The 25499-nt window shown below is 39.2% G+C and overlaps 1 protein-coding gene across 2 annotated transcripts; it reads right to left on the bottom strand.

Annotated features, from left to right (window-relative positions):
* Positions 1-19974: 19974 nt before the first annotated feature.
* Positions 19975-22113, bottom strand: LOC132045646 (uncharacterized). Of its 2 annotated transcripts, none has more exons than XM_059436227.1 (3): positions 21737-22113; positions 21013-21324; positions 19975-20181 (listed from the first exon to the last, which is right to left on the bottom strand). In XM_059436227.1, the coding sequence occupies exons 1-3, from the start codon at positions 22013-22015 to the stop codon at positions 20005-20007; spliced, it is 768 nt and encodes a 255-aa protein (XP_059292210.1). In that variant the 5' UTR covers positions 22016-22113; the 3' UTR covers positions 19975-20004. The 2 variants fall into 2 exon arrangements, with proteins under 2 accessions (XP_059292210.1, XP_059292209.1); XM_059436226.1 differs by having other exon boundaries at positions 19976-20181; positions 21013-21327.
* Positions 22114-25499: the final 3386 nt, after the last annotated feature.

Genomic DNA, 25499 nt, shown 5'->3' with positions numbered 1-25499 from the left:
ATTAAGCGCTTACTCTTTTGTCCCCTTTTAATTGCTGCTAATCTTCGCTAAAAAATGGCATAATTAAATTAGAATATATATTAGCATGTTGCTACATTGAAGATAAAATACTAAGTGAGTCAGATTGTGTGTGATCGACACACTTGAGGACGAGTTCAGGGGTTCATTAGGAATAACACTTAGTTAAGGTGCCAAAATGCATTAATCCTAAATTTTTTACCTCTTAAGATAACGTCTTTTAGACCCAAATTTAGTTTTAAGTGAGGTTTATAATCACGTTAGGATTTCTCAAACACTCCACGTCAACGTTCATTGAAATATACTCCCTCAGGTCCAAAGTAATTGATGATTTAGCCTCTAAGAGTTGGTCTAAATTAATTAAGGTTTTGGTTTATCAAGAAGGTATTTTATTCTTTTTCCAAATTTATCTTTGACCCATTCTTAATTTAATGAACAAATTTAATACTTGTTGTCAAAGCCCCTCTTAATTGAGGGTGTTTTTGTCAATAAACCTCATAATTTTTTAGGACTAAGTGAATCCGTGCCCAAATATAAAACCTCAATTGGATTGGAGGGAGTAATCTATCACAATCTATTCTAAAATAATAGCACTTTGAAAAACGCTTAGGGCCTGTTTGGAAAGCCACCTGGTGGGTAATTGGAATTGGGTAATTACACAATAGTATAATTACAACGATATATTTGTTTGTCATAATGTAATTACAGTGTAATTACAAGCGTGTTGTTTGGTTGCACAAGTGTTTACACAGTTAGTTTAATTTAAAAATAAAATTTAACTATAAAAAATTTAAAATTAATATTTAAAAAATATTTGCCTTTATAAATGATATTAAATTAGTTATTTAATAGCACATTGTTTCTTGATAATGTATTAATTAATAATCATATATTTGTAACTGATATTGTAAAAAATAATTGATACATATTTTTCAAATTAATAATATTTAATTTTAAAACTTAAAAGAAGACTTTTTTTTTGTGAGAATGTCATGGATTGGATGTTTGACAAAAAAATAATATTTATAAATATAATGCCATAACATTATTCAAATGTTTAACGCAAAAGATCCATCAAATGTAAGTGAAAAATAAGTAACATACAATGTGAAAGCAAATAACTTAAAATTGAAAATATAACCTAAATTCAAAATCTTAAAGAAAAAGTTTAACATAATACTCTTATGTCAAATTCCAACATTACATATGTAGGTTCCAACGTAACTTAAGTAAATAATTCAAAAGAAAGGGAAAATATAAGTTTATAACCTCATTCACAAAGAAATGCTACTTTAATAACGTCACTCATTATATGCCAAGTTTGTTAATGACTCATTTTTTCCAATATTAATAGGTGTAATTTAAAAAATTAGAATAATAATACGGTTATGCTAAATGAATAGAATAAAAAAAATAAAAAAAATATGAGCAATTACATAGAACCACAAGAATTAAAGGTTGGGAATGAGAAGAAAGGAAATGAAAAATAAATAATATAAAAAGAAAAATACATTTTAAAAAATAAAAATAATTAAAAGTAAAAATAAAATTAAAATAAGAGAAATAATTTTTTTTTAAAATCAAAAGAAATTAAAATAATAGAAATAAAAAGAGATTAAAATAAACAAAAAAGAAACAAACTAAAAAGTAACCTACCTTAATTACACTCAATTTTTACCTAACTGTGTAATTATTTGGTCAAACAATCATGTCAAACTGTGTATTTATACTCAATTACACCCAATTCCAATTACTTGGGTGGCATTCCAAACAAGCCCTTAGTGTGTGGTATGATGGAAGTTATTTTTCAAGGAATTTATTTTCATGAGAAAGTCATTTTCTAGTATTTTGTTGTCAAACAATATTTTCCATCACGGAATAAAAAGTTGTCTTCCCTCAGTTATGTGTGGAAGTTATTTTCGTTGCAATTATCTTAACTTTTAACTTCATATATCACCTGATTCAACAAATAAGTAGAGTTTTAAGTAAATTACACACAACAGAAAGTTCTTAACTATAGATATTGTTTAATCAGATTACCATAATTATTTGGTTGCCAATTCCCACTCACTAGAAAAAGTTATCTACAATTTTCTTTTAAGTAATTTAATAAAAAACATTTGCAGAGTTACTGCATCAAACTTACCCACCTCCCCTAAATACTTCTTTATAAGGAACAACAGTTTCTCTAGCTTTGAAATTATACTTACATCTCCTAGTAATACCTTCAATTAATTAAATGAACTCAACACTACACATGCTACTTTTCACTTCCCTATTTTAATTAATGTGATATAATTTAATCGCTGTAGAGTTTTAAAAAAAAATTAAAATTTGTAGTCTTAAATATATCACAATATTTGTATGGCAATAAAACTTTTCAAAACATATGGCCTTACATGTGCCATAACATTTTTATCACTATAAAAAATTTCCACTGGGGTAAAATGAGAAATGTAAAGATAATAGTTTTTCACATATAAAAATGTATCATTCTTTTTTAAATATAGTGATAAAGAAAATGGTGTCACAAAAACTACAATGCAGTGGGTAGTAAAATATATTTGTCATTAAAAGAAATTAAGAGCTTTGTGACTCAGTTGTGTAGCCAAGTACTCCTTGCTGCAAGTATCTGCTTTCATTTTAACACATTTCCTCTCATTGGAAGATTCAATTACATCATCCAGTTTAACAACATAAAAAAGAAGACCTTAACCATAGTCAAAGGCATTTTTTTTGGGGGTTTGGGGGGTGGGGGTTGGGGTGGGAGTGGGGGTGGGGGGATACTTGTCACATTTATAATTCTCCATTAGGAGTACTAGTGGGGCGATTTTCATCTGCAAGGAATACAATTCTTATTAGATCACTAAATTGAATTTATAAATAGTAGTATTTAGGCTGGTACATGAAGAAAAGGATGTGAATAAGAAAAATTCTATCGATTAATCCAATTGATATTATTAGTTTGGTAGAAAATCATGTCCTGTTCTCACATTATGTAAGCTAAAGTACGCACCTAAAATACTAATTGCTTAGATTTGATAAGATTTCTCTTCTCAAATAACTTGATTATTACTTGGATACATGCTTCATAAGTCAATACTAAAGGAAAGAACTTATCATTTAAAAAAAAGTAATTTATAGAGAATAAAAAATCGTCTTGAAACTTCCAATCGTTGCCTGGAACATGTTATTGCTCCAGCAAAAAAAAATAATAACGTTATTGTGCTAATTTGATAACCAATAAACGGATTACAAATCAAATCATATTCCAAAAGACGATTCATTACAATAATTAAAGTGGACAGAACAATAATAATGTAATTAAACCGAATGTTAGATTCTAAAGTAGTGACGTTGGGAAATAGTGGATGACAAAGTAGCTAATTGATTAAGTAATATAAATATGTTGTCCAAATTGCCAGTTGGCTTGGTGGTATGATTGAGCTCCACCAACTGTAATGTTATTTATTGTTTTCTATTTCGATTATTATAAGTTGTGTATATGTCTTGTATAACTCATTCAACACTGGAATAAAAAATTCTGCAATTAGATACGAATATATTTTGGCAGGCAAGCTTTTGTTTGGTGGGACAATGATTGGGTTGGGTGTGAGGGTGTATACCATAGCACATCAAGGAAAATGTCAATGTTGTCTCTTCCTTTAACCTAACACTGAGAAGCTTAATTTTCTCTGGTTGCAAAGAATAAGGATAAGAGGATAAACTGCTTTTTATGGCATTTTATACGGCTTTGAACAGTTTATCCTTCTGCCGAGGGTCTACCGGAAACAACCTTTCTACCTCCCAAGGTAGGGGTAAAGTTTGCATATACTCTACCCTCCCCAGATGTGGGATTTCACTAAGTATTTTGTTGTTGTTGTTGCAAAGAATAAGGATAAAAAGATTTGGTCGTGGAATCTGAAACATACATAATGGAATCTCATAATAGAAGTCCTGAAAATGATAGTCTTTATCTCGAATCTCTTGTTTTGTTTAACAAGTTGAATATCTTGATAAGGCTGGATAGATCAAAACTAGTGTGAATGTATGATAAGGCTGGACAGACAAGATTGATTTATTTTTGAATTCAAATGTAAAGATTAGTTAGAATATGTTTTATATAGTTATCTCCTGTACTATAGCATATCTTAGATGTGTGTATAAACACTACAAGTTGTACTCATCAAATCAATGTATTGAACACTACTTTCTCCACATCTTAGGCTTAAGTTTCTCATTGTATCAGATTATTGAAGCTATTCCTGTTGCCACAATACATAATTCAGCAATATAACTCAGTCCAAATGTCCTCCACTTCTTTATCTTTGTACATACTTTTGACCTTTGCACTACTTCATTACATCATGTCCTATAAAACATAAGTCTTCCAATTACCTGAATTAGAATTCTAACCTTGTGTCAGGACCTACGGGCCAAGGGACAATCTCAGGTAGACAGTTTCTATGGGGCGTAGGCCTCCCAAAAGGTAACGGAGGCATGCAAAAGTTTCCTCGAGCCGGACGGAGATTGGCCCTCGAGTGCAAAGGCAGAAGGGAGCGAGACTGCAAGACCCACCCGTTGAGCAGGGACGAAAGTCGGCCTTAGTGTCGAGACCACAAATTATACAAACTTATTCACAAATTATACAAACTTATTCAAGTTATGAGGCTGACATATCTCATAGAGAACAAAGCAAAAGAATTAAGAACTGAAACCAGTGGAGGTAGTGACAAGAGCAGGTGTTGGTGAAGACAGGGCATTACATGATGTATTGCTTAGAAGTTAGATTTCTTGTACAGTGTAAGAAGAAAGTATGTATCTTATTGTTGGATGAAAAACAACCCAGGAAATGTGGAAGTGTCTATAAGAAACCTACCCAAAGGACAGATTTTAGGTAGAAGCATAACTTCAAACTATCAAACTTGTTAACTAAGCTACTAATAGGTAATTGAAGGAATTCAAGAACATGTGTGATGGCCTAGCCGCCATACACAAGCCTGTATACGAAGACAATCAAGTACTCAACTTTTGCTCGAAGTATATAACCTTCATAATTGTTGTGCTGGCCAGCACCCCCACCTTGAACTATTTATTTAATGTCCGCCAAGCATCCCCATCTGGAACTAAGTAGTTAATGTCTTTAGAGGTTTTGATCTGAGAAAAATGATGGAGACTCATAGAAGTTGTAGCACAAAGGACAAGCAATCACGGAGGCAAATGAAACTTCCCACAAGGGAAAGGTAACGTTGAACTGCAGTTCAATTGGAAAACAATTAAAATTAGCTAGGGTATTGTTGATAGAAATCTCTCGAAATTAAAGGAAAGGTATGGATCATCATCATGTCGGATTTGTGGCAGGAACAACCACACTGCACTAAAAAAAATATTGTAAAACGGGCTTCTCATATCAAATACCAGAATACTCACCTCAACCCCACCAACTTTAATAACCGAAATGGAGGAGATAGTGCATTAAATATCGACTCACGAGCAAGAACTCACATAACTAATTTTCCTGGTACTCTTATCTAATTTTAAACCCTTCGAGGGAGTGACAAAATAGTAGTGGGAAATGAAAATGAACTTAATATCAGACACATTAAAATGGGAGTGTATTTGGTTTAAGAATGAATGAAGGACTAATAGTCTCTGAACTTAAAAAGAGAATTTACTGCCAGTAAGCAAATTAGCTAAGAACAATTCATGCACTATTGAATTCTCTAAATCTTCTTTCATTGTAAAACATAAGATGATAGCAAAGCTAGTGGCCAAGGGATCGATCTAATATGAGAAATTTATGCTTTAGAAGACAACAATATACTTGCCTTGACTGCATACTATATACGGGTAAAACCGAGGATACGGATATACTCGGTTTCCCGATGTGAACGTTATGTTCGTCATGCTCGACCAGGATAAGACCGGTTATCGAGGATCGGGCTTCAAGCTCGATCTGGAACGAGACATTAAGGCAGGATGAAGAGGCGGTTAACCACCATGATGAGAAGACCGGAATATCCGCCCTCAGCCGGATATTTCGGCACCAATCCCGGCAATAGCTGTCAACAGATTCTTTTCCTTACTTAGAATTGTACTAGGGTTAGGACTCCTCTGCTATATAAAGAGGAGGCCCCCATTTATTTGGGGAGGTTTTTTCCTTTCCACAAAAAAGAGAGATCGCGTACTAAGCAAGGCAATATAATCATCTGCGTTTATTCATCTTTTCTAAAGTTCCCATTGTTACTCATTGTTCAACATCCGATCATAAGGATTTGACGTCAGTTCTCAGTACCCGAGGCCAGTCATCATTCATCTTGGTCAGATCTATATATTTCATTTTACTTATTCGTTTATCGTGTAATCTAATCTCGTGTTGAATTAAACCACATATCCTTAGCACCGCATACAAATTCAATTGTTATCCATTTTAAGGTTAAACAGTTTTGCGCCCAACGTGGGGAGGAGGATAATAGTAGTGATTCAGTACGAATTCTGATAACACTCGATATTTTATACTTGTTCTTTGAAGTTTGATTTCAGGTCTACCCGACATGTCAGACTCTCATTCTGTCAACTTTCACGCTGAATCAAACCACCATGAGGGGAACGACAAAAGGGTATCCTATAACAACGTACCCCCAGTCGATCCTAACCAGGTCGGATCATCAATAGGCGACATGCCCATCGGCGGGGATAACGGAGCCACGCTGCAATAGCTCCGAAACCAGTTGGACATGGCTATGGCACAGTTGCAAGCCCAGCAGGAGGTTATAGCATAACTGTAAAATCAAAATCGAGCACCCAACGCTGCTCTATCCGAGCAGACCGAGGAAACCAAAGAAAGACACATTGCTGGAAATGACGGGAACAACCTCGGGCAAAATGTTGAGCTGATAAGGATGCTCGAAGAGCTGACAAAATGAGTAGAATCCGGGGAAAAGAAGATAGAGGCAAACGACAAGAAGATGGAGAATTATAACGCAAGGGTCGACCAAATTCCTGGGGCACCTTCGGTGTTGAAGGGACCAGATTCGAAAAAATTCATCCAAATGCCCTTTCCTCCAAGCGCTGCGCCGAAGCCGATCCCGAAGAGGTTTCATATGCCCGATATCCCAAAGTATAACGGGACTACCGACCCAAACGAGCACGTGACTGCATACATATGCGCTATTAAAGGCAATGATCTCGCCGAGGACGAGAGGGAGTCGGTGCTACTTAAAAAGTTCAGGGAAACCCTGTCCAAGAGAGCAATGATATGATATCACAACTTGCCTGAACATTCGATTGACTCATTTGCCATGCTTGCGGATGCTTTTGTCAAAGCTCATGCCGGAGCCATTAAGGTCGAAACCCGAAAATCGGATTTGTTCAACGTTAAGCAGCGAGATGATGAAACCCTCCGCGAGTTTGTGGCCCGATTTCAAATGGAGCGTATGGACTTACCTCCGGTCACTGATGATTGGGTCGTTCAGGCTTTTACTCAGGGGCTCAACTCAAAAGCTCGATTACATCTATGGAGCTAAAGCAAAATCTGGTGGACTACTCGGCAATCGCTTAGGCTGATGTACACAACAGGTATCAATCGGAGATCAGGGTCGAAGATGATAAGATTTTAAGAGCCTCCTCGGTATCATGGCGCCCTCGTAAAGGGAATGATCAATCCAGGAGAACAACAGATCAAAAGTTGAGACCCTCATATGACAGGTATCAGCCTTATCCACCTGATCGAAGGGGTAACGGGCGCAACGTCGAACCGAGTAAGAATGATAGAAGGAGCGATCGAGGCCCAAATAATCGTGGATTGATGAACAAAAATGTTGTCGATAGACCCTCGGGGAATAAAGAAATCCCAAGATTGTCCGAGTATAATTTTTGCGTCCATGTAGCAACCATAGCAGCGGCCGTTATTTGCAATAGGGAGACAAGGCACCCAAGGCCAATCCAGTCCAATCCTGAAAAAAATTATAAAAGCTTGATCTGCAAATACCATCACACCCACGGTCATCGAACCGAAGATTTTCTACAGTTAAGAGAAGAAGTGGCTCGTCTATTTAATTTAGGGCACCTTCGAGAGTTCTTAAGTGAACAAGCCAAAACTCACTTCAAGAACGTGGACGCCAACAAGCAGGATAGGCCGGAAGAGCCTCAGCAAGTGATCCACATGATCATGGGAGGAACGGACGTTCCCCTAGGGACATTAGTGAAACGTACCAAAGTTTCCATAACAAGAGAAAAACGTATTCGGAGTTATGACCGCGATGGTCCCATCTCGTTCAGTGATGAGGACATGGAAGTCATCGTTCAGCCTCATAACGACGCACTCGTAATATCTGTCCTTTTCAATAAATTTAGAATTAAATGTGTGCTGATTGATCCAGGTAGCTCGGCTAATATCATCCAATGGAGAGTCATCGAGCAGCTGGGACTACTAGACTAGATCGTGCTTGCAGTACGAGTCCTCAACGGATTCAACATGGCCTGCGAAACGACCAAGGGTGAGATCACCTTACCGATCAACACGGCCGGAACTACGCGCGGAAAATTTTATGTGATAGGAGATATGGGATACAATGCATTATTGGGAAGACATGGATTCACCTCGTACGAAAGCGGTTCCCTCAACTATGAGAAATTCCCGTTCGCGGTCAAAAGCGTTCATGGTAAGACGGCAGTTCGCGATCGAAGAAGTTGTTACGACGAAAAGATAAAAACGAGGGGAAAATGCAAATAGCAATCACAGATTCCGATCCCGGGGTCCTCGGAAGATCGGGATAGGAACACACCAGATGAAGAGTTAGATTTCGGAGTTCCGAGGTCCTTTGTGGTGCCCGATGATTCAGATGCCACTAAATCCACAGTCGAAGAACTCGAGCAAGTCATACTATTCGTTCATCTGCCGGACAGGAAGGTATATCTGGGCAAGGGGTTAACCTCCGAGCTCACGAAAAAATTTATTGAATTTCTTATAAATAACTCCGATTGCTTTGCCTGGTCCCATTTAGACATGACAGGTATCCCACCGGAAGTGACAGCACACAAATTGAGTCTAGACCCGAGTTTCCCTCCAGTCAAACAAAAGCGAAGGCCACAACCCGAGGTCAAGCATGCGTTCATCAAAGATGAGATATCCAAACTCCTTAAAATAGGATCCGTTCGGGAAGCTAAATACCCGAACTGGTTAGCTAATGTTGTCATGGTGCCCAAAAAGGGGAACAAATTCAGAATGTGTATAAACTATAAAGATTTAAATAAGGCTTGCCTGAAGGATTCATTTCCTTTGCCCAAAGATCGATCGTATGATTGATGCTACGGCTAGTCACGACACATTGAGTTTCCTCGATGCCTACTCCAGGTACAATCAAATACAGATGGACCCGGGGGACTGAGAAAAAACCTCTTTCGTGACTAGATTTGACACATATTGCTATAATGTAATGCCTTTCGGTTTGAAAAATACCGGTGCTACCTATCAGCGGCTAGTCAACCGCATGTTCGAACACCAAATAGGAAAATCAATGGAAGTTTATATAGATGACATGGTTGTTAAGTCCCTGCGAGCAGAGGACCATTTAAAGTATTTGCAGGAAACTTTCGACATATTAAGAAAATACAACATGAAGCTAAACCCGAAAAAGTGTGCCTTCGGCGTCGGTTCGGGTTAGTTTCTCGGATTCATGGTATCGAATCGGGGAATTGAGATCAACCTAGACAAGATAAAGGCAATTGAAGATATCAAAGTAGTAAACAACATCAAAGGGGTGCAAAGGTTGACCGGACGCATAGCCGCCCTGAGCCGATTCATTTCCAGATCCTCGGACAAAAGCCATCGGTTCTTCTCATTGCTAAAGAAAAAGACCAACTTCGCCTGGACCCCCGAGTGTCAGAAGGCCTTGGTTGAACTCAAGAAGCACTTATCGAGCCCACCTTTGCTACACACACCAAAGGCGAATGAGCAGTTGTACCTATACTTGGCGATGTCCGAGATAGCGGTAAGTGGTGTCCTGGTTCGAGAAGAAGAAGGTACGCAATACCCAGTTTACTATATAAGTAGGACCCTAGGTGATGCTGAAACCCGATACCCGCACTTAGAAAAACTTGCATTAGCTTTATTGAGTGCATCTAGAAAGTTAAAACCTTACTTTCAATGCCATCCTATATGTGTCGTAACATCATACCTATTGAGGAATATCATGCATAAACCCGAACTCTCGGGCCGGTTAGCAAAATGGGCTGTCGAGATTAGCGGGTACGATATTGAATATAGACCCCGGACTGCTATTAAATCCCAAATACTAGCAGACTTCGTGGCCGACTTCACGCCGGCCATGATCCCCGAAGTCGATAAAGAACTACTCCTCACTTCGGGAACTAGTTCGGGAGTCTGGACCTTATACACGGACGGTGCTTCCAATATGAAAGGGTCCGGGTTGGGGATCGTTCTCAAACCACAACCTAGTGACATAATAAGATAGTCTATTAGATCTATTCATTTGACTAACAATGAAGCCGAATATGAGGCTATGATTGCAGGTCTAGAACTAGCAAAGAGCTTGGGAGCCGAAATCATTGAGGCTAAATGCGATTCCCTCTTGGTGGTCAACCAATTGAACGGTACATTCGAGGTCAAAGACGACCGAATGCGGAGATATGTAGAAAAACTACAGGTGGTCCTTCGTAGATTCAAGGAATGGACACTCGAACACGTGCCTCGGGACCAAAATAACGAGGCCGATGCTCTGGCAAACCTGGGGTCATCGGTAGAATCGGAAGAGTTTAATTCCGGCACTGTGGTACAGCTAATGAGTTCCATCATCGAGACCGGCCACGCTGAGATAAATTCAACCAGCTTCACTTGGGATTGGAGAAACCAATACATAGACTATCTTCAAACAGGGAAGCTACCACCCGATGCCAAAGACTCGAGGGCCCTTCGAACCAAAGCAGCCAGATTTTGTTTGGTCGACGGTCAGCTATACCGAAGATCGTTTTACGGCCCTTTAGCAAGATGTTTGGGGCCGGGAGAAATCGACTATGCTATGAGGGAAATTCACGAGGGGATTTGTGGAAACCACTCGGGAGCCGACTTACTGGTCCGCAAGCTGATCAGGGTGGGTTACTACTGGAACGAGATGGAGAAAGACACCAAAACCTTCATTTGAAAATGCAACGAATGCCAAAGGCACGCCCCGTCGATACACCAACCGGGGGAAGAGCTTCATCCGGTCCTTTCTCCATGGCCATTCATGAAATGGGGAATGGACATAGTAGGGCCTTTGCCCTGGGCCCCAGGTAAGGCACATTTTATTTTACTTATGACTGATTATTTCTCTAAATGGGTTGAAGCGCAGGCACTTGAAAGGGTCAGGGAAAAGGAAGTCATTGACTTCATTTATGACCATATAATTTGTCGATTTAGGGTACCAGCGGAAATCGCATGTGATAACGGGAAACAGTTCATAGGGAACAAAGTCAGCAAGTTCTTCGAAGAATACAAGATCAAAAAGATCTTGTCCATCCCGTACCACCGGAGCGCTAATGGCCAAACTGAGTCAACAAACAAGATTATACTTTTTTAAAGAAAAGGCTGACCGACTCTAAACACCGATGGAAGGAGATTTTACCCGAGGTCTTATGGGCCTATCGCACTACGGTGAGATCAAGTACCGGGGAAACGCCATTCTCCCTGGTATATGGAACCGAGGCTCTAATACCCGTCGAGGTCGGTGAACCAAGTTTAAGATTTCAACATGCTACTAAAGACTCGAACCTCGAAGCGATGTCTGCTAGTCTGAATCTCGTGGACGAAAAGAGAGAAGCCGCCTACGTCCGGTTAGCAGCTTAAAAGCAAAGGATGCAAAGATATTATAACCAAAGGGCTAACCTTAGGCACTTTCAGATTGGGGACTTGGTCTTGAGGAAGGTCACACTTCACACCAAGAACCTCAACGAAGGAAAATTGGGTCCGAACTGGGAAGGGCCTTACAAAGTCACTAGCATAACTAGGAAAGGATCCTAACCAACTCGAGAATGGAAATGAAGTACAGCTTCCAAACAACTAGAACGTGGCACACCTAAAACGATACTATTGCTAAAGGTACATATAACTTTTTGTTTTCTGTTCTCTTTGATTTAAACATGCAGGCATACATCGAAGTGGACATCGGAAGCAGCACAATAGAAGCCGAGAAGTCATAGACTTAGGACTGAAAGCACGTGCTGCACTCTTTTTCCCTTCGATCGGTTTTGTCCCGAAGTGGGTTTTCCGGCAAGGTTTTTAATGAGGCAGCGCCGTACAGCGTGCTACTAAAATATAGAAGACCGGTCAAGAACCGGGGACTAGAGATTACCTATATCAGCTCAATTGAACCTGAGCTCTCACACTTCGAACTCAAGTACTAGGAGACTATCATACTCGGGGTTAATCGATACCTATGTAAAGCCAAGGCTTGAACGATAGGATTTGATGTAAGGGGACCAAACGATCGATTGAATCGTGTCCAATTAGCTTGTTCTTGCCACGGAAATTATTGTAAATTTATTTCCGTTTCCATCAACAAAAACGAGGAACTTCCTCAAAATATCTAATATTGCATGTTTGCGTGTCACCGAAACCGGACCTCCAAATATATGAAATTCGAAATGCGTTAGCCTAAAAGACTACGATCTAAACAGTTAAATACTATGGTCTAAAAACAATCACGTTGTGCGACTCAGAGACGTCTAAGATCACAAATAAGGCCTTTCGCATATCACACACACTCAAGAACAAGTCAATGTCACTTTAAATTTACATGCTAAGGCAATGGCGCATATCGGACAAACAGTAAACCGAGCCAATGAATATTTGAATTCTTAAACACATCTTCTTATATATAAAGTCAAAGATTTACAGAGGCGCCGATACACGGCTTTGAGTCCAAAAAGAAATATAAGGCCCCTAAGCCTAATCTTCATCCGAGCTTACAGCATCACCCTCGAGGTAGCTATCCGACTCCTCAGGGTCATACACGACCTTCGCTTCTGCTTCAAACTCCTTAGCCTTCTCGAGTAGATCTGTCAAATCTATCTCGGTGGCTTGAATCTCTTCGAGGGTCTCCCTTTGGGATAACACCGCATGTATTCGTCCCGAGTATCGCTAGCCTTCTCAGCAGCGGTCACATCAGCTTTATGCTGAACCAACATACTGTCATAACTCGAAATTTCGCCCAGGGCTTTGTTATGTTTTGACCGCAGATCGGCAATATCCAAGGCAAGGCCATCACGCTCCAACTCGGCCGAAGCGAGTTTTGACCGAAGTTCGGCAGCTTGCTCCGACATCACCCGAAGTTGTTCCTTGAGAGCATCCCGCTCGGTGATAGCAATAGTCATTTTTTCTTTAAAGTTATCAAGCTCGGGTTTGATCTCATCCAGTTCTGCCCTAAGTTGGTCAATCTGAGTAACATAAGCCCAGGCCTGAGAAGGAAACGTTAGCATCGGCTGATAATGGCTTATTATGAACTTTGAAAGCCCTTACTTTCTCTGCTAACCGATCATGCTTCTGTTTGGCCTCGGCAACCTTTTTTCGGGCCGCCACCAGATCCGACTGAAGGATAGAGGGGTCGAAAAAACTCGAGATATACTTTAATTTCTACCCGTAAAGATCCCTGAGTGCATCCGCATCCTGAGTCTTCTTCTCGAGCTCCGCCTTAAGACGGTCCACCCCCATACTAAGTCGGTGAAAGCTTGCATGATGAAGTACAGAGGCCTAAAAAAGGAAGAAAAACAATTGTTAATTGTTCGCTAGTAAGCAAATAAAGTTAAGCGTAAAAACAAAAGAAACAAGATATACCCGGTTCAAAGCATGTTAGGCCTTATTGAAAAGGAAAGATTCGCTGACCTCCGATATTTTCTTCCGATCCTCTTCGGTCACTAGAGGGTACAGATAGCTGGCCACCCCCGACTGGGCCCGACAACATGTTCATATCGGCCGGTACCTTAAACGAGACCTGCCTTTTTCATCTCGAGTCTACGCTGGGGGCCGAAAAAGTTTTCTCCAATCTAGGGCCTGAATTGACACCAAATTGATTGGCCACAGGGATTGGCAAGTTTTCGAATCCCGAATAGCCCGTGGCCGGGATGTCATCTCTGTCAGTCCGATGGCCAAATACCTCTCCTGGTCCTACTGGATCTTTAACCATCTTGCCTTTAGCCGCAGCACCGTCTGATGGAATATCAGCTGCTCGAGGAGGCGAGTCCTGTATGCAAATAATGGTCTCAGCCGAAGCCACAGCCTGAATTGGAAGGACAGAACCTATACCATATAAAGGCGGAATACAAGGTACCTTCAAGCCCGAAGCGAAAGGCGCTGCCCTCGATCCAGCGGTCGTGATAGTATGACACCCCGAATCTCGTGTGGATAGAGGTTCGGTAGCAGCATTTGTGAACACACCGACGTTCGGGACATCTTTGCTCGAGCCCAATGGCTCCTGGTGTGAACTTTCCACCAAAGGTGGAGTGGTTTTAGACGAGCTTTCCAGCTCTTGATTGATATCTTCGTTGGAAGGCCGACGCCTGACCAACGCAGGGACTTCGTCATCAGATTGACTCTTGAGTAAGTCGAGGGCATCGGCATCCAGAACCCGTGCCCGTGCACCTTCGGTGGAGGGCTCCTTGATGATAAGCTTTGGTCTTTTGTTGATCTCGGAAGGAGCACGAGAAGATTCGGAGGACCGCTTTCTCCTCTTCTCGACCTTATCTTCCTCGGTGGCCCCTCCCCCGGTTTGACGCTGAGTAGGAGGTTTCAAGGGTTGGCCCTGGCTGGGAGCCTCGATGCTCGCTTCATCAACCAAAGCCTCCTCATCATCCTGTCCCCGAACTCGGGTTGCCTTTGAAAGACCTGCAAGGGAAGAAGAACGAGTCAAACCTTCCAATCATAAAATAATGCATAAGAAGGCGGAGCAAAACATACCGTGATTCACGGCCTCCCATCGGGACCGGGACAACTTTTGCCAATTGCCATCGGCATAAATAAACTAAGAACAGACCTTCCCGATCCATTCATCGATACTAGGAACCGCATTAAGGGTTCAAGCAATTGCTGTAAGCATATAAACAAAGTCAAGTGGTAGTACAAGCTAGGGGTCAGGAATACGACCAAACTATACCGAAGTGAAAGTTACTTACGGTTTGAGTTCCATTTCTCAAGAAATGGCAACTTGTCTGCAGGGATCAAATCCTCGACTCTGACTCGGACAAATCTTCCCTGCCAGCCTCAGTTCCTATCTTCATCGTGGCTGGAGAAAGGGGATTTTTTGGCCCGTTTGGTGAGTTTAATCATACCTTCTTGAAATACCCAGGGACTATATAGGGGGAGGAGATGATTAACCATGAAAGGAATATTCACGTTCGTAGTAAAGTAACGGAGGACTACAACGATTCTCCAAAATGACGGATGGATTTGACCGAGGCAAATATCATACCGCTTGCAAAAATCCACTATCACGGGATCAAGTGGACTAAACGTAAAAAGGTAGGTATAAACGCTCAAATACCCTTCCACATGGGTCGTTATAGCTTCGGTCTAGTCGGGAATAACGACCTCTATACCCTTCCACCCATAATCTTTTGTGACCTATTCAAGTTTACTCGGGGATATCGTGCACAAATAATCTGATATGTCGCACATTTTGATCCCCTTGTTGAGAAGGCTTCTCAACCTTGAAATCCCTGATGGTCGCGTAATCTTGTGGGATAAAATCCGTCAATACCGGCTCCGATTTTGGGGCCGAGGAGGTCTCGCCGGTCTTCGTTTTTGAAGATTTGCTCATTGTTACGGAAATATGAAGGTATGAAGATTTGTATAAAGGTTTGAAGATAAGATGAAGAACAGATATGAATGTATGAAGGTATGAAGATATGAAGATTTGCGTATTCAAATACACAAAGGTAAAAATTTTCTTGGTAAAAATTAGAAAAGTGAAAAAGTGAAAGAGGAAGGCTTGCTTTTATATAGTGGGGCCGAGACGGTTCGCATTCCGTAACCGTCTTCGCGTCCAACCGGGTCTTGACATGTGCCGATGTCAGAACGATGCGACGGATTTGACCTTGATCTTATCTATCCATGGGAAGCGTACAGGAGAAGGAACCGAATCACGCCTCTAGATCGTCAAGGCATACGTAAACAAACCCGGTCATTTCCGACCCTGTTTCCCGAATAAGTTCCTGAAGCCCCCTTTTTCCTATATCAAAAACCCCGTAGCAGAGGCCCTGATGAGGCCCAGGTCGGGCCTTGGCACCAATACAAGTATGATCAGGTAAGGTTGTCGTTCGACCACAAAGGATGCGGTTCCGAACCGATTACGGTCGAATACAAAGAGTAAAGTATACAAACGTGGCGGTCGATAACAAGGCTTTTCATTTTTAGGTATCCGACAGATCGAAATAACAATTGATCAAATATTGCAAAGGCATATACAAGAGCGCAAGTTCAAACAACGCAAATAGAGTACTCAGTGAAGTACGATAAAAAATTGATCCGCAAAATTCTATTAAGATTGTTCCACTTCGCAAAACCCCGACTTTCTCGGATACATTGGTCCATCAGAAAAGCGAAAAAGGCCTTACTCTACGGCTATAAACTAAAAAGGAAAAGAAAGAAAAATAGTAACACCCCTAACCGGCATAGTAAGCCAAAGGTTGAGAACTCCGGCCTATCCTGTGGGATGTTGCGATGGTACATAACACTGTCTAGATATCCTCAAAACCTTCACCGGAAGCAGATGAACCGGGGATACTCGGTTCCGGCAAATCCTCTTCATCAAGTACTATTGTCAGGGGGGTTTATCAACAGCCATCTCTCTACGGTTCTTCATGATATGACGAGTTCGGACCCGAGAGCCAACCCCCGAATGTCTAACCGGGATGCTTCCAGTCTCTCGACGCCTAGGTATCCTCGGCGGCACCGATGTTTTTCTTCCCCGAGCGACGTCTTCAGCTACGGTTTTTCCCTTCGAAGATTTTCTCGTCGGAAGTCCTGAAAATCAAATACATTGGGTTGAAATACGATACAGAGAAATGAAAGTCAAGCGATCGGATTAAGAGTTACCGTGGCTTTTGCCTTTCCACCCTTCGGGTGCCATTCTCCTCCAAGAACGACCTGAGTTACGGGAAGCTCCTAGAAGGGCAACCACCCATTCAAAGATAGTTATAACAAGCTCAGGTTTAATCGGATTTGGTGATGGGTTTCACATCTTTGGAAAATCGGTGGACGATGGACGATGAAGTTGAGCCGTACGTATCATCACAATCCGATAAGCCACCCCGATCATAATCATCCTCGGGTCAATCGGGCTTTGGTTTCCCCTAGGAAGTAGGTGAACAATCCCCCTCGGATCACCGAGGTATGTATATATGAATAAATGATCAAGGGTGAAGGGAATCCCGGCTATATTAGCCAACATCTCGATGTAGTACACAAGTCTCCAAATCTGTGGAGTGATTTGACCGATGCACATCCGATACCGGCGACACAAGTGCTCGATCAGTCGAGGAACAGGGAGAGAAAACCCGATGGCGATAGGATAGGTGTATGACAACGAGTAACCAATAACATGGTGATTTATTTTTACCCCATTCCCAACAGGGCGAACGTCGACATCTGCGCCTAAGTTGCAGTCTTCCCTGACTACGGTAATGGTGGCATCGTCGATACAGGATTCAAAATTCTCCACCGAATCAAGATGGTGAGAGATTTTGCAGTCGTTTGCGTATTTAAATCCCGATGGAAGGATAATAGATCTACCATTTCTTGAAATCTCTCTTCTGATTCAAAATCGTAGTGTAACATGTATCCTCCCCTATTCCGGTCATGGAATAGATGAAATAAACCAACAAATGGATTGTTGTTTAAGAATGAAATCTTATTGGAACTGTCCATATCTGGTTCATCCTTCAGAACCAAATCACATCCCGGATCTGATGAAATAAGATGAATTGAGACGGTATTAGCAACATGAAACTCTAATTCCTCGTCAGGACCAATGGCCCCTGTTGGCAGCAGAGGCGAAGAATGAGGAGGAGACGGAGACTGATCTTCACCTTGAGTTAGTAATGGAAGAGAATCCATGACCGTGATAAAGACGTAGGGACAAACAATGAGGAATCACAGCCAAAAATCGGGTAAGGATGTGAGTTTGATATGCAACCACAACAAGATTTTGGAGAAACAAGGTTTAGGGTTAGAGAGTAAAAATGCAGGACAAAGGAAAGAAACATGGGCTTTATATAGAGGAGAGTCCAATGGGTTTTGTAGTGGATCGAGGACTCTGACAAGGGGCGGCTTTCCAAGAAAGATTTGGCGGCTAAATAATAATGACCTAGAATCGGGTAGAGTGAAGGGTTGACTAGAAGGTCTTGTCCTAGGTAGATGGGTGCAGCTGCCCAGCTCTATTTGAGTCCATTTCCCGCAGTCAAAATTTCACCTCGGGAAATGGGGGGACTATCTATATACGGGTAAAATCAAAGATACGGATGTGCTCGATTTCTCGATGTGAACGTTATGTTCATCATGCTCGACCAGGATAAGACCGGTTTATCGAGGATAGGGCTCCAAGCTCCATCAGGAACGAGACATTGAGGCAGGATGAATAGGCGATTAACCACTATGATGAGAGGACCAGAATATTCGTCCTCAGCCGGATATTCGGTACCAATCCCGGCAATAGCTGTCAACAGATTCTTTTCCTTACTTAGAATTGTACTTGGATTAGGACTCTTCTACTATATAAAGAGGAGGCCCCCATTTGTTTGCAGAGGGAGAGATCATGTGCTAAGCAAGGAAATATAATCATCTAAGTTCATTCATCTTTTCTAAAGTTCCCATTGTTACTTACTATTTAACATTCAATCATAAGGATTTGACCTCGGTTCTCAGTCCCCGAGGCCGGTCACCATTCATCGTGGTCAGATCTATATATTTCATTTTATTGATTCGTTTGTTGTGTAATCTAATCTCGTATTGAATTAAACCACATATCCTTAGCATCGCGTATAAATTTAATTGTTATCCATTTTAGGTTTAACAAGGTCGAAATTTTGTTCTTTGCTCAAGGTTTAACTTACCATGACCTCTGTCCAGAATTTGAAACAGTGTTATAATTCAATTTTTAAGAAACCCAAATTTTAGTTTGGGGAAGCTGGCATTTTTTTTTTTTTTTTTTGCTTGATGTGTATTGGGTTGTACGATATGAAGTTATTTGGAGTATAAAGATCCTTGAATGATGGTTCTAAGACCCCATTTCACTTGAAATTGACTTTCGTCATCTTCTAATTGGAGGTTAATTAAATAAGATCATGTTGAAAATTCAAAATCCATGTTTTGAATGTCATGGGTATTTGGTTAATTAACTAGAAAAATATAAGACCAAAAATAAAGTAAATTATGAATTACTTAACTCCCTCTTACCCAAAAAATGTACCTTGAATTCAGACCAACCCACTAAGAAGAAACAGAATTTTGACTGAGCAAAATGTATAACTGAAAGCAATATAAATGGAATTTCTGGAGTAACAGAGCAAGAACTTTTAGAATAAGGGAATCAAAGAGTTCGGGCTACGGAAATGGGTTATGGTAAGGATCTGATTTTGATAAATGAGCTGGAATGTTATGTGTGTTAATAAACTCCACGTGTCCCTTTTATTGGTGGGGCCTGATGGTCCGTTAGGCTGAGGGCAAAAATGAACCAAATGTATAACGGTAAGGGTATTTATAGCCCCATACTTAAACGAAGGGCATGTTTAACCCTTTTTTGAAAGTGCAAGGGTAAATATGACCCTTTTCCGTTCACTAAATAATCTCATCATTATTTAGTTCTCATATTACAATTACCATATTTTAATTCTATAGTATAACTTGTTCATAAATCAGACGACAGTTATTTACACTGCAAGTAGTAATATATAGGTAAAAATTAGTTAATCCCTTCATGTTATATATAAGAATTATTCTTACCAATCGTCTGGTGCAGCTTTAACAGCTTTCTCAAAGTAGTTTTGAGCACGAGAGGCATCTTTATGGGATCTCCAAATTAAATCAGCATATAATGAAAGTACATTTCCATCACTTGGATTTGCCAAAACTGCTCTCCCACAATATTCTTCTGCTTTCACAAAGTTTCCACGGACCTGTTTGGTTTTCAATTTACAAAATCAACAACTGTTAGAAACAGAGTACGTGGACATCTCCGCATGCTTTCATTTTGGCAATTTATATAATACTTTACTTCTAAAATCTTTTAAATTATTATAAACCATTTACCAAGTTAAAACCTACGGATAAATCTTTTTATAGTACAAAACCGATATGCACAAATGAAAGGAACTTCTAATCTTCTATGGTCAAGTTACTCAGAATGTACTTCAGCCAAAAACCAAAAAAAAAAAAAAAAAAAAAGGGGACAAAAAGATTTAGTGCACCCTTTATTTCATTTTATACGATACTTGTTTTAGTCCGTTCTACATAAAATAGTATTCTCTCTGTTCCAAATTATGAGATAATTCTTTTTGTTTTTTTGGGATCATTCTCAAGAAAATGACTTTTTCTATATTAGTAACAATTTAATTTTAAAATATTCATTTAACCTTTAATGAGATAATTTATAATCATACAAATGATAAAGACTTAGTATTGATCGCAAGTTTCAAAACTCTTTCTTTAGTTCTTAAATGTTGTGTCCAAACAAACACTATCACATAAATTGGGGCGAAAAGCGTAATATTTTTGTGTATTTGACAACTATTTAACTCTAAATTTTCCATAATATTCTTATAATGGAATTCTCTTATAACCGCAGAATATTGTAATAACATAGATTTATAGGATTACAAGTTCTAAGAATACTTTTGATGTACAACATAATTCTTAAACTTTGTGTTCATTCAAGCACTGCTAACTAAAACACAAGTTTCTGCATCTATGTTGGTAGAAAATAAAGAAATGCAAGTCTATATTAGTACCTCTTTCAAGAATCTTGCATAATTTCCAAGAAGCAGTGAATTCCCAGGATTAGCTTGAATCATCTTTTTGTAATACAAATCAGTACTATCACTCCCATGATTTGAATCCCACTCAAAACCATCACCATTTCCACCATTAGAATCATCACCACCTCCACCACCACATTTCTTTCCTCTACCGTCTCCACCACTTCCACCGCCGTCAACCACCAGCTCTACCGCCCTCGTGTGTTTCTCTTCCTCAACTTCACGCCCCTCACCCGTTTCCAACCGATAATTCGGAAACAACATCAATCCATTATTCAGCCTTACCTGCTGCAGACAGTTATTTCTAACAGTTTAAGTTTTTGGATAATCAGATGTTACATTAAATTTAATATATAGTATCAAAATAGGCAGCAATGGTTTTAGGAAGCTTACTTATACATCCTCTGAGGTGACCTAATAGTAGAAAAAACAATTTCACTAAGTTAACATTATATACAACTTAAATTTGGCATGAGACTTAGGCCACATGGGAGCGGCGTGTTGAAAACATAATTAAACCCCATGCAAAGATGAATCAGGAAAGCACATGAAGGGGTACTATGTCAAAGACATAATTAAGCATATGGAAAAGAATTCTTGCCTGTACGTGAGAGGGGGTACCGAAAACACAATTAAGTAAATAAAAATATGCTCTCTCAAACAGATATGAGATTATCTAACAGTTCATGAACACTACCTTATCTTCTTTCTCCTCTTCATATGTTTCTTCATCAACTGTGATAGGAAGTATGTTGTGCATGGCCATGCAACAAGTACTGCTTGAAGATGATGGTCTATTGAACAGTTTAAGATCAGTCTCAGACAAAGCTCTGGACATCTTTTGTACTGAATCTAGTGATGAGCTTGAGAGTGATGTAGATGATCTTGACAAGTATTTTGGTCCTGGGGATAATTGTGGTAGCCATGAATAATATTGCTTCAATAATGGACTTGAAGAGCTACGAAGAAGCATCATTAATTTAATTATTCTCTTGTTGGTCAGAGAATACTTGAGAATAATTTTATGAGTCTCAGTTCAACCAATTTGGAGCAGAGGTAGCAGAGTTTGTTTGACCTTTTATAGAGGAAGCAATATTTATATTTTGTGTGTGTGTGACAATTTATATTTTAATTAACCCACCTACCCTTGCAATTTTTGTGTTCAAGATGTTAAAGTTATAAAAAAAATTTGCTATAGATAACAATTTTTTTAGTTAAGATAATTAAACATTAAAAACTATTTTGAGTTTCCAAGTACTTATAGTGCCAAAGTTTTAAGTTTCGCATGAACTACTTTTCAAAATGCAGTTTATATACAAATACAACTTTAATTTTCAAATAGTTTTTTTTTTTTTTAAAGTGTCCAAGTACATCCTTTTAACTTGAAAATATTGTCCAAAACGCATACTAATTGGTAGAAATGAAATAGGTAAGGGAAAATAACCTAATAATACTAGTTATGACTCTATATTGCAAAACATAGGTACACTTTTCCTTATTTACAAAATATAACAATAAAATTACAAAATATATCATATCTGACAAATTAAAAGGGCTGCACTTCCTCATTCTCCTTCACGCACAAATCTAGAAAAATTAAAATGCAACCCTTCCCTTCCCTGTTCTCCTTCACCCCATATTTCTTCATCTCTCAACAGCGACTCTTCTTCCCCACCCACTACCTCGCCGCTGACGGTGCAACTCCGACCTAGGCACCAACCATCTTGTGTGAGCAAAGTGTAGTATCTAACATCTTTCCAACTTTTAAATTCGTGCATATTAGGTCTTCAAATATACTTGTTCACTTTAGAAGTTGGAAATAAGTTACCTTCGGTATTTTAGTGAACAAGAATAGAATAGCAGATCTAAAGAACTAATTTTCACCAAGTTTGAAGTTTGAAAAAAGTTGGAAAGTGATTGCTTGTTTACCGATAAAAAATAAAAAAGAGCGGCACATTGAAAGTCTACTCCTCTCTGGTTGTTGGTCTTGTAATTTCAATTTTCTATGTTGTTGAAGTTGATTTTTGGATGTATATTGTATGAAAATTGTATACAGTATTGTTGTAGTTGTATTAAATTTTTAAACCCTAATATGAACTTTACACAAATTTTATACAGTTATAGACATATTTCATACCATTTTTATACAGTTTTCATACATGAAAAATGTCAAAATTCTAAGCCTTGAGCAAGATGTACATATTTCATACAATTTCCATACACAACATTTTGAGCGAAATTTTCAAGACTTCAGCGAGATATACATATTTCATACAGTATTCATACACAAAATATTGAGTGAAATTTTTAAGCCTTGAGTGAGATATATACATCTCATACAGTTTTCATACACAATTTTTTGAGCGAATTTTTCAAGCCTTTTTTCGTATATGTTTTGTAAGAAATCTATTATTATGTTTTGTAAACTAAAAAATATCATCACATTTTCAAATATACTCTATTCTTAATTGTATACGTCATTCTCCCAATAGGTAATCACTCTTAGTGCTGTTATTATTTGAAATATAGTCAGCATTTACAAATATTAAAAATTTAGCCACTTTAAATTTAACCGACCTCCACTTCTACTTTGCACAAGTTATATAATGACAGAGTTGTTGTGATGGCTTATATCTACTCGGCTACGCTTGATTCTTGAAATGACTTAAATTGTACTATAATCATTAAAAAACAGAAGTAATCAATGAACTTGTAATCGGATATGAGTACTCAAAATCGATTTTGACTAGCTTCATTCTGATTCACGAAAATATGATGATAAACATGATTTCTTTACAATTTTTATTCTTTTTAATTTTATAATGTTAATGAGAATTTATGTAAGAGATCCTTTTTTAGTGTTTTAAGAGATCCTTTTTTAGTGTTTTATTTACCCTACGAAAAAGAGGAGAACAATAAAGAACAAACATATCTGAAGCTTGCTCTATCAGGTTAAATAATAAATTTTAAATACATCACAAAAATGGCCATGTTTTAAACAGTCATCCTAAAATTGACAGTGTTCACTTAACCCAACTAATTTGTCGGCATTCCTGTACTTTTTTTTTTTTTTTTCATACGGCCGTTGTTTTATTTTGTGGGACCCATATCCTAAATCGTCATATGAATCTGGACCCACAAATGCAACTTGAATGTACTTTAACGATCCTAATTTGTCTAGTCACGTGACACTTCTCACGTGTCAAAACGAAAACAATAACATACTCAGTGTAATCGGGGAGTCTGGGGAAAGTGGTGTGTAGACAGCCTTACTCCTACCTTGTGAAGGTAGAGACATTATTTCCGATAGATCCTCGGCTCAAGTAAAGCATATAAGAAATCAAGTATGGAAAGCAAAATACAGTAGCGAAAGAGCAAAGCTGAAATAATGGAGAGGAGAACATTAACAACACTATATACTCCCCCCCTCCATTTTTACTTGTTCAGATCATAAGCAAGAGTGGACCTCGGGGTCACCAGATGAAAATTTACTAAATCATATAAGAGATATGCTGAAAAGGAATGAGCCCAAGAAGACAAACTATACAACTATATTGGACAAAACTATACAAGCCGATAGGCCGTCATGAAAAACTATACAGCAAAATATAGGCCGAAGGGGGCCATACCAAGTCTAACTATACCATGACTATCTACAAGCCTCTACTGGAGTATCTGATGTAAAGAGGTCGGGACAGGGCCCCGTCGTACCCATATGTACACGAAAGAATAACATACCAAAAGTACAATAGCAACTCCGGAACAAGAGGAGTGCTCCAAGGTCAGCTGATCAACAGCCTACGAGGGCGGATCACCAAACTGTCTATCTACACTAGCGGGCATAAAACACAGCGCCTCCAGAAAGAGATGTCAGTACAGACAAAGTACTGAGTATGTAAGGTACCAAAGTAACATGAAAGAGACATAAGAAAACATAGGATGAAATAAATGCAACCTATATGTCTGAACTGCCTCTGTGGGCCGGCGATGTACATAAATACTGCGCATGCATATATATATATATATATATATATATAACGCCTGTCAAGCCTCTGTGGGCATCCCATTGTATCATATCGGCCTTTGTGGGCATCATCATCATCATCGTTATCATCATGTGACTAGCTGATCAGGTGGTAGTGCGTATATAACGTCGTCACCTTCCCTATACCCCATACCCCATACTGTCACACCCTTTTTTTCCCACAAAAGTTCAAAAGGGTTTTCAAATCGAAAGTGACCAAAATGTGTTTCCAAAGGGATTATTTCAAAAATAACAAGAGTCGCCACTTGACAATGGGTTTCGGTGTGCCAAGTCACCTTAAAATAGTTATCCCTTTTAAGAACAGTTTTGACTCTAAAACTAATTAGCGACGGAGATTCTGGTTAAGGAATTCTCACATCGAGGGAAGGTGCGAGGCATTTCTCGGCCTCCAGATTTTTAGCACGGTCGCTTTAAT

Source organism: Lycium ferocissimum, unplaced genomic scaffold, assembly GCF_029784015.1.
Source record: "Lycium ferocissimum isolate CSIRO_LF1 unplaced genomic scaffold, AGI_CSIRO_Lferr_CH_V1 ctg7483, whole genome shotgun sequence".
Taxonomy (NCBI): domain Eukaryota; kingdom Viridiplantae; phylum Streptophyta; class Magnoliopsida; order Solanales; family Solanaceae; genus Lycium; species Lycium ferocissimum.
The sequence above is the reverse complement of the archived record's forward strand: the minus strand, read 5'-3'. Positions and strand labels throughout refer to the sequence as shown.

What these genes read in the sequence shown, in the direction of transcription:
- LOC132045646 (XM_059436226.1), bottom strand. Translation starts at nt 22,015, where the DNA reads ATGATGCTTCTTCGTAGCTCTTCAAGTCCATTATTGAAGCAATATTAT. An exon ending in AAGAGGAGAAAGAAGATAAG is followed by an intron (nt 21,328 to 21,736) that starts GTAGTGTTCATG and finishes AACTGTCTGCAG; the next exon opens with CAGGTAAGGCTGAATAATGG. An exon ending in ATGCAAGATTCTTGAAAGAG is followed by an intron (nt 20,182 to 21,012) that starts GTACTAATATAG and finishes AAAACCAAACAG; the next exon opens with GTCCGTGGAAACTTTGTGAA.